Source organism: Ziziphus jujuba, chromosome 7 (assembly GCF_031755915.1).
Source record: "Ziziphus jujuba cultivar Dongzao chromosome 7, ASM3175591v1".
Lineage (NCBI taxonomy): Eukaryota > Viridiplantae > Streptophyta > Magnoliopsida > Rosales > Rhamnaceae > Ziziphus > Ziziphus jujuba.
In genome coordinates this window covers 3,067,277-3,077,448 of record NC_083385.1, presented here as the reverse complement: position 1 = coordinate 3,077,448, position 10,172 = coordinate 3,067,277, and the positions used below count along the sequence as shown (strand labels likewise).

The 10,172-nt window shown below is 37.5% G+C and overlaps 2 protein-coding genes across 2 annotated transcripts; one reads left to right on the top strand and one right to left on the bottom strand.

The window, feature by feature from the left end:
* The first annotated feature begins 226 nt into the window (after positions 1-226).
* On the top strand, positions 227-3,424 carry LOC107423666 (phosphatidylinositol 4-kinase gamma 4). Its single transcript, XM_016033272.4, has 2 exons — positions 227-2,261; positions 2,764-3,424. The coding sequence occupies exons 1-2, from the start codon at positions 885-887 to the stop codon at positions 3,139-3,141; spliced, it is 1,755 nt and encodes a 584-aa protein (XP_015888758.3). The 5' UTR covers positions 227-884; the 3' UTR covers positions 3,142-3,424.
* A 1,568-nt stretch (positions 3,425-4,992) lies between these two features.
* LOC107423614 (uncharacterized) lies at positions 4,993-10,028 on the bottom strand. The gene is made up of 5 exons (XM_016033198.4): positions 7,412-10,028; positions 6,550-7,193; positions 6,156-6,365; positions 5,549-5,766; positions 4,993-5,394 (listed from the first exon to the last, which is right to left on the bottom strand). Exons 1-5 carry the CDS (start codon positions 9,717-9,719, stop codon positions 5,352-5,354), a joined length of 3,423 nt encoding a protein of 1,140 aa, XP_015888684.3. The 5' UTR covers positions 9,720-10,028; the 3' UTR covers positions 4,993-5,351.
* Between the last annotated feature and the right edge of the window lie 144 nt (positions 10,029-10,172).

The following is a 10,172-nucleotide window of genomic DNA, read 5'->3' as shown; positions in this document are numbered from 1 at the left end:
ACTATATTTAAGATAATAATAATTTAATAAAAGTAGAAAAAAGTTATCTAAAGAAAGTTACGTGCATTTAAAAAACTAAAATAATTAAAGAAAAATAAAAAAAAAAGACTCTCAAAATAGAGAGCTGCTAATACGCTGTACGTATGTATCTCCGGCGGCTACACGCGTCTTCAGTATTCATCGTCACAGTGTCTCAAATTTTCTCTGAATCACAGGTCCTAATCTCCAACCCCCCCCAAAAAAAAAAAAAAAAAGAGAGAGAAAATCTAAAAATAGAAAAGGAGAGCAAAATTGGTCATATTTGCTAAACTTGGGTTTTGGAATTTAAGGTGGGCTTCTATCTCAACATTTTTCCGGTTCTTCCTCTTTGGTAAGAATCCTTTGTATGTGTTTGGGTTTGTGATCGATCTTCCGCGCTTTTCTTAATATTGCATACCTTCATCGCACATATACACCTTTTACTTTCTGGGGCGTTCCTGTTGTGATTCTCAGTCCGATTCGCAGGGTCTAGCCTGCATCGGTTTTTTTTTTTTCTTTTTTTTTTTTTTTTTTTTTTGGGTGTGTGTTTGTGTTTTTTTTTTCTTTATTTTTTCCCTAGATTGATTTTGTTCTAAGGCATGAATCTCTAGGGGTTGTGAATTTTTTTTTTTTTTTTTTTTTGTGTTTATAGATTGGTTTTGTGTAGATTGTGAGAAACCCCATTTAGAAGAGTTTGTGTTTGATCATCTGGGTATCTATCAGGTGGTCAAATTTTACGAATCTAACATGGTTTCATCTTCGTAAAAATTTGTGAAACTTTGTGGAGGTTTTAATTTCGAAACTTCTGCATTGTCTGGAAAGCTGTGAAATTTGTGTTGAATTTTTCCAAGTTTTGATTGGAAAAAATGTCGTCGGCCGGTGTTGCTGCACTTAGTCCAGCTCGAAACGAGCGTACAATTTCTCCTAATTTCTTCCATGCCCACTCGGGTTTGTGCTTGAACGAATCTATTTTGATTTATCTCTCTGTTTCGGGGTCTATGACTCCCATGAGTGTCTTCAATTCTGATTCCATTGAGTCGGTGAAGCTAAGGATCCAAACATATAAAGGATTTGTGGTGAAGAATCAGAAGTTGGTTTGTGGAGGCCGGGAACTGGCACGGAGCAATTCCTTGCTCCGGGACTACGGGGTTGCTGATGGGAATGTCTTACATTTGGTTCTTAAGCTTTCTGATCTTCAGCTCATCAATGTTCGAACTTTTTGTGGGAAGGAACTTACTTTACATGTCGAACGCGGCAGAGATGTTGGATATGTTAAACAAAAGATTGCAAAGAAAGGGAAAGAGTTTTTTGATCTTGAGGAGCAAGAAGTCGTGTGTGACGGTGAGCGGCTTGAGGATCAGAGACTCATTGATGACATCTGTAAACACAATGATGCCGTGATACATTTATTGGTTAGGAAATCTGCAAAAGTTCGGGCTAAACCAGTGGAAAAGAATTTTGAATTGTCTATTGTAGCACCACAGGTGAATGATAGAGATAACGGAGAAAATAATAAGAAACATTGTGATGTTGGTGAACATTATCGTAGAAGAGAGTTTAAAGTAGATGGGAAAATTCTGCCTGCTAGGGAAGTTTTGTTGGAGCCTATTATTGTTAACCCCAAGACTAAATTGCCTTCGGTGGTTTGGGATATGGTTAATGATACATTTGATGGATTAGATAGTGGAAATTTTCCAGTCAGGTCTCTGGAGGGTACAGGGGGAGCATATTTTATGCTGGATTCATCAGGGAAAAGATATGTCTCTGTTTTTAAGCCTATTGATGAGGAGCCCATGGCTGTTAATAATCCTCAGGGGCTTCCAGTGTCATTGGACGGTGAAGGGTTGAAAAAGGGTACAAGAGTCGGAGAAGGAGCATTCAGGGAAGTTGCAGCTTACATTTTGGATCATCCAAAGAGAGGCTGCAAAACATCCTTAGGTAACGAGATGGGCTTTGCTGGTGTCCCACCCACATTTATGGTCAAGTGCTTCAATGAAAATTTCAACCATCCTGGTGCGGTGACTGTGAAGGTTGGGTCTTTGCAGAAGTTCATGGAAAATAGTGGAAGTTGTGAGGATATGGGCCCCGGGGCATTTCCAGTTGAGGAAGTACATAAAATCTCTGTGTTGGATATAAGATTGGCAAATGCAGATAGGCATGCTGGGAATATATTGCTGAGTAAAGGGGAAGATGGCCGAACTGTGCTTATTCCAATTGATCACGGCTACTGCTTACCAGAAAGTGTAAGTACCCAACCGCATCTTTTCTTAATTGGCTGCAATGCAATGCATACTATGGTGTTTCTAGTGTGTATGTATATATATATATATATATATATGTATAAACTAAATACATATTCATACACTGGATTTTTGAATGGCTTTGTTGGCTTATTTAATGTATTTTGGAATTTCACATGTCGTGACTTAGCTCATAGTTTCAAATTTCAATGCTTTGCCATTTTTTAGTAACCCTTTCTCACATTCTTAGGAAGTTGTCTATGAGTTAGTTTTAGTTTTTATTGGAACTATAAACTTATAATTCAATTCATAATTTTGATCGCCTTTCCGTGTAATGAATTTTGATAATTATGTTAATTTTTTCTAAATTTAAGCTGTAATAGTCTTGAATTTTGATTAGAGGATGATCCAAAATTGCTGCAAGTAATTTGTTCTTTGTTCTTATTTTATCCTCTTTTAAAGCTGTTGTAAGCAATTACTGATGTATTTATATCATTCCTTGCAGTTTGAAGATTGTACATTCGACTGGCTTTACTGGCCACAAGCTCGTAAACCTTACTCCAAAGAGATAATTGATTACATCAATTCACTAGATGCTGAAGAAGACATTGCACTTCTTAAGTTTCATGGATGGGAACTGCCGCTTGAATGTGCCCGCACACTCCGCATCTCAACCATGCTTCTGAAGAAGGGAGTGCAGAGGGGGCTCACTCCCTTTGCAATCGGAAGCATAATGTGCAGAGAAACCTTGAAGAAAGAATCCATTATTGAGGAGATTGTCCAAGAGGCTCATGATTCTGTGCTTCCTGGGACAAGTGAAGCTGCGTTCCTTGAGACCGTCTCTCAGATTATGGATCGTCACCTTAATGAGATTGCTGGATAGCCTCGTTGATTGATGGCTGTTGTTGAATCCTAGGTATTCATATACGTATATGTATATGTACATGCGATTAATGTACATTTGTATGTATGGCAGGACGAACATTATCTTTTGTCCATGCACAGTCGAAAGGAAGATTTTTTCGGTTTCTTTGTTAATTCTTTTATTGGAGATTACTAAAGTGGCTTGGATTGAAATGAAAAGTCTAATATAATCGACTTTTCATGCAAGTATTTTTAAAGCTGTATTGACGACAGAAAATAATATCAGTTTTCTTTTTTTATTATTATTTCTTTACGAGTATTTAATGGCATTTTTGCTTTAACAAATAATAAGATTTGTATTAATAATACTTTTAGCTTTTATACTACAAGAAACAAGTAGGTACAATAATGAACTTCATTGCTAGACACCAATAATAAGGGTTTATTAATATCAATTTTTCAATTGGTAGTATATGAACAAACTTTGTTTGGTAAATAAGTTTGGTGTCTTAAATCGCTATTGACTAATGAAACAAGAGCATCCAAAGTAGCTTTCATCTACTGCTCCAGCTGTGAATCCATGGCTGTAACAGGTAAAACTGGGTGCGTTACCCCACGGCTAAATATGTTTGTGAACAAGGTTGTCGTGTTGTGCCATGAACGTGATGATTCTGATGAGAAATAGTAATGTTCTGGAATAAACATTCGCGATGAGAAATGATGTTGTCCCGGCCGTTTAAACATTCGCAATAGCAATGCGGGCACTAAAATTACCAACACATAGGGCAGAGGAAACAAGTAGTGTGGGAGAAGAAGTGATGCGAGTGAAGCAACAGATAGAGAACCCGAGAACACAGCGGCAATGTGAAAGCTACGAGCATAGCAAGGAAATCCTGATGAAGCAACAAGAAGCAAGCAGTACGCTAGGAAGCTAGATATGGATAGGATGACAGGCCGTCTTTCGAAGAGATCAGATGATGGAGGAGCCTCTTTTACAGAAACTTGGAGCTGAAGAAATGCAAGGAGTGTGGGAAAGAGAAAAGCCAGAATCCCATGAGCAGAAGCAGAAGCATTAATTCTATGTTGTTGTAGGATCATCAACTTCAACTGCACATTACAGCACCGATCATAATCATGATCATGATAATGATAATGTTCCAATAACAAAAAGTTATGCCATTGATGGCCTATACTACTGTCCATCGAATCAAATTTCTTACTTTGTCGATGCAGTAATGTGTATTATTTTGGCTTCCACACACATCCATCCATATATATATATATATATATATCCACATCAAGTAGTGTGAAGCCAAGAAAAATGGAACTCCAGGATTGGTAGAAAAACCCCATGTTGCCCTTTGCTCTCTAATGGGAAAGGTTTGAGGTGTTCTGGTCATGCGGTCATCTAACTGACTTCGAGTTCTCAAGCTTGGAGGAATTGTTTGTTTCGTTATCCTAACCAAGCTGAGTGGATTGATCTAATCCATAGAATCACTGACACGGTGCGTGGATTGACTGTTAAGCAACATTCAAAATTTTAGACCAAGAATATCAAATAACCAATTAACCATGCACTTTCTCTGCCCCCAAAAATTCCATGTCTCGAAACACCATATCGTCAAAAAACTGTCACTACGAGAGTTTTTTGAGAGCAGAAGTCCCAACACCTTTAATATTACAGAAAGACCTTATCCTTGGACTTATTAAAGACCTTATCCTTACCCCTTGGCCTATTAAATGCCGGAGTGTTTAGCGACACTGCTTGTGTTATAATTAATCAATTTACTACTCTTTCGTTTAAGAAATTATCCGCACATTTCTTTTTCCTTCAAACATTTCTAATGCAAATTAACATTCACAAAACAAATAAGCAAAAGTTGAACTCATTCGAATAAAATATAGGAGCTCTCGACTCTATTGATTCACGAACAAACAGAGGATTTTGCATGACAAAATTGATCGACAGCATTACAGCAGTTCGAGCTTCTTACAATATATACTCAACCCGACATAAATCTCGACTCTTGAACAGTAACTTCCAAGATTAAATTTGAAAATTCTTCATTTTTGTAAAAAGCACTTTCTTTGAACTTTTGCCGAGGCAGATTGTTTGGTCCAAGACATGCTGCTTTCAACTCTTAAATTAGGCCTCAATTGCCATGAATTGCTTAACTTGGTCGACAATGTTTGCCTTAAGATTCATCTACAGAACTGCAGGCAAAAGCTTCATTTTTTCCTAGGCTTCTTCAGCTTTTGCTTTGATCTTTTCCTGAAAAGGAAATATCCAAGGCAAACAGAAAAATAATTTTTTACATAGGTCAAGATGCAACACACTGATGAATAGCACATCCAAATAACTGTTATACAATGCAAGAGTTGGTAAGAACTCTATGGAAACAAATTTTACTAAAACGACGAATTACCTCTTCATGGGTTTGCTTTTGAAACCAAATACACCCTTCATCAATGAGCTTATATCAACAGAGCGCTCCTGCATAATCTTGTCATGGTAAATTTTGCTCCCGATCTCAATAATTTGCTCCTCCACCTCTTCCAGTGTTTGATCCACATTGAGCTGAAGCTCTCCTTTCCTGATGACAGTTATGCTAAAGCCATTTGCTTTGGCTTCGCGGAAAGCATCCTGAGTGTATTAAGTGACAGTTACCACAATATATCAGTGTTATTCACCTTAAAAAAGGTCAAGAGATTTAACAGGGAAAAAAAAGGATATATTTCTTTATATCACCATCTGTCTACATTGGACAAAAAGGCAACAAAAGAAGCTAGGAATTGGAAATGAGGTTCCATTCATCCACTAAACAAATGCTAATGCGAAGTATCATGAGCTCTTGACAGAGGTATAAATAAAACATTCAAGTTTTAAAGCAAATAAGAATCCAAGCATCAGGTTGGCATTTGTTCTCAATGGCTGTTGTTTAAAAGATGCATGTAATTTCCAACAACTGTAATCACATATGATAAACTACATGAAACTGTAAATTCACTGCCAAAAAAGATTCAGGACTTTACCTTAGGTGGTCGTGGAACAACAAATGCATGGCCATTGCCAAGCATATCCATTTGAGCTTGAATGATATAACAAAGATTTTTGCAATCATTTGAGTCCTCAAAAGAAATCACATGATAAGGTTTTGGCTCCAATTCAAGATCCGGTGCCATCTCTAATGAATAAAATCCTATTCTTTGTTCCCCATTTTCAACTGTGTACAGCTCAAAGCACTGAAAGATATTGAAAGGATAAACAAATTATTAACTAGTCTCCATGACTCCATGAAACATCTTTAGTTAAACTGAAATGCATCAAAATGGAAAACTATAAATTCAGTACAATTTATGGTGCACATAATATTGACACAATTTGTCAGGAAATTGGCAGAGGTCATGATCCATATGAAAATCTTACCAGTATATGTGGTAGATCTAACCACCATAGGTAATCTTCTTCCTTGTCTTCTGCATATTCACGATATTTGCTCACAACAGCTTGTGGCCCGAACAATTCCATCTCTCTTTTAAGTTTGCTGAGTTTCTTTTCCATGAATTCCTTATTCCTCTCAGGAAGTTTGTTCATCAAATCAGCAGCTTCCTGTATTTCTTTTTCAGTGATCCATCTATCCAAATCCTTCCCAATATCTCGCATGGTGGATTTAACTTCCGGGTCTGTCTCTGCATTATAGGACTCCAAAAACCCCTGTGACCATTTTTTGGTGTGTTGCCAAAACTCCTTCCCTGATTTTTTGCCAGCTCTGGCAGAACCATCACTGCTTTCTATAATTGTCTTGGAACTTTTCAAATCGCCATGAGATTGCTTCTTTGGATAATTCACTGCTGAAGAAGCAGCAATACTCTCTTGTGGAGGAGATTCTGTTGATTTCTGAAGGAAGTTCTGCTCATCCTTGTTCACAGGATATGAGATCCTAGCATTTCCATCCAAAATTTCCTTTCGTTGTTCTAGGAAATCATTGATGAACTCGGGACTTTTTTCCAAATGAGGACCTTTCCAACGTGGTATTATTTTTTCTGGTGGATCATACAAGCTTATACCATCTACAGAGAAGTAAAAAGACTATTAGCATATAAACTTCCGAAAATTCTATATTCAATCTGTAGAACATCTTAGTGTACTGGTGCAGCTATACAATTCAACTAAATTACTTTATATTCCTAAAAATGAAGACACAAACTAAGTATTCAGTATATAAAATTATCATCTAAAGTGGCAAAGAACATATCCAAGCATTAAAATTCCAAAAGCAATCAACTACCTGCCCCGTAGTCAAGATTTTCAATGTTTGAATGGAGCCATTCATGCAGTTTCAACAGCTTTTCATTTTCTCTCTCAACTTTTTTTTCAAGACCATTGAAAAATGCAAGTTTATCCTCAGCATTCAGCATGTGAAATGGATCCCGCCCAGCCAACTCGTTTTCTCGAACTTTAAAAACAATTTCCGCAAGACTATCATTTTTCATCCATTCAAGTTCACTGTCATCTCCAATAGACCCAAGGTGTCTCATGTCCAAATTCACATTAACTACTTGATTCTCCTTTTCTCTTGCAACCATGTAGTTGTCTCTAAAGCCAACACCAATTTTTTTAAAAATTGGGTCAATTTCATTATAATTTTTCTCCAACCAATTTTTATCTTGTACAGATGGTTTTCTTTCTGTAATACTGTCATTGCCTTCTTGGTCCAAGGAAAGTTGCTGTTTTTGAACAATATCCTCTCCCTTGGGGTTATCATTCTTGACTGCAACAAATTCCTTATCTTCTACAGTATAATAATTGGAAGCATTTACAGAAGGTGGAGAACCTGATGTCCCATCTGAAAAGGCAGATGGAAACTCTAAGTCTTCCATGCTCAATTCCTCAATTGTGTTGCCATCACATTGTTCATCACTTTGTGGCCTTGACAAAGTATCACTTTTTGACATACCTTCAAACTGGGCTTCATGATTTGATTCTCCCTTCCTACGTTTTTCAGAAAGATATTCCCTAGCTTCTTTCACTGACTTTATAACCCATGGTTTTACTTGAACAGAACTTTCTCTAGAATCACATGATTCACCAAAGGAGGCATCATCTGTATGCACAACACTCTCGTGTTCTGTCAGGTCCTGTTTAATTGTTTGCCTATGAGCTGAAACGTCTACATGTGAAGAACTAGAATCTTGAAAGTTTCTATTATCTACAAAAGCTTCAGCATGTTGAAATCCATTATCACCACTAAACCAATTTTGTTCAGTATCCCTGTTCAGGAGGTCAGATGGAAACTTCGTCTCCTGTTCTCTATACTCTTTGCCCTCTTCAGTTTCTTCATAAAATTCCGTATTCATAGTCTGTTTTTCTTCTTCATCAGTTTCAATTGAGTGTTGTTCCCTAGCTTCAATTGACCGAGCTTGCTTAGCCATTTTTCTGATTTCTTGAATTTTATCATCAAACTCCACAGATTTAGCAGCTGCAGAACTAGAAGAATCTAGTAAAGTTAAATTACTATTCTGTGACGTTGCTCTTTCAATACTCTCCATAAGTAATTGCTTATCTAGTCTAGGCTTTTCAATGGAAGCCATTGGCAGCTCGAAAGGTTCTTTAACAACTTCTACGCTAACACTTTCCAACATCTCTTTCTCCTTTCTTGATTTTATCTTTCTCCTCACCATTTCTTTTTCCAATTCCGTGTATTGCACCTCCTTGTTTCCGGAAGTGAATAGTTTCTTCAATGCCCATAATGCAATAAATGCATACAACACCATGCTCCCAACTTTAGGGAGCTTTTCTCGTAGATTGGGTTGAAGAGTAAAACCCTGAATTGCCCTAAAAAGACCAGGCTCCTGGCCTTGAATAACAAACTTAGCTACAGAACTGTTCCTTGGAATTACATTTTTCCCACTCTCCATCTCCCTAGCTAAATTCTTGGCGTACAATATCTTCAAATTCACCTTTGACAAGTCCTCAAATTCCCGTTGCTCTACTTGGTTCCTTCTAAATATTTCATCCTCATTGATAGAAACACGTTTGGTATTCCCATTAGAATCCTGAAAAACAGTAAAAACTGGTTCTGACCCAATACCCCAATACTCAGAATCTTTCTTATACTGCTCAACCCAATTCTCCAATTTGCTCATCAAAACAGAGTCACCAAGACGTTTTGATTTCGATTCTTCTGCGCTGCTCTTTTCGGCCGCATTATTATCCGCAACCCCATTACTAGTATCACTCTCTTTGTCTAGAAAAATCTCATTATCACTAAAATTGCGATTCAGAGGTTGAAAATCAGAAGTTGGGCATAAAGGAATGGGATCGTGACGTACCTTTTGCTCATCAATGAGCTTCTTCCTCAACGAATTCCGGCGATTCGTAGGACGACCAAAGTGGGCCAAGACTAGGAATTTGCTCCTATTTGCTAAAGGTAAACAGATTGAAAACCTTGAGTTTCTGTGGAATATGGAGCTGGGTATGTTGTATCTAAATTGGTTTTTTTTGTCCCAAGATTTTTTGGGAAATATAGGCGTGAAAGGTGAAGTAAAAGAGAAACTTTTGAGGTTGGTTGGTGCTGAAGAACTGAGAACCTCCATGGACAGAAAAGGTGACAGAGAAGAAGAAAGAGCGAATTAGACACCTCACATAAGATTTTGCGGAGGTTTTGGGGTAGTCATCGTTAATTTTACATGTGCATCCTCGCGGGAATCGACATCTAAATGGCCGTCGTATCAAAATTTAGTTGCCCAGCTTAAACGACAACAATGAGAGACAAAGTCAGCGTTGTATTTCGAAGGAAAACGAGCAAACGGCATCCATGAGGGCGGGATTCAATTTCAACAGGCAATCGCATGTCAATACGACATGTCTTTTGCAGGAAGTAGAAAACTTGGGAAAATTACATGAGAAACGAGTTGTTGCTTCATCCACTAGTGAGATACAGAGTTAGATACTCCTAAGCACTCTGAAACTTCTAAAGCTATTAGCAAAGAAGGTACATTAACAAAAATTAATTCCGACTAAAAACTTGTCACATGATTAATGAATTT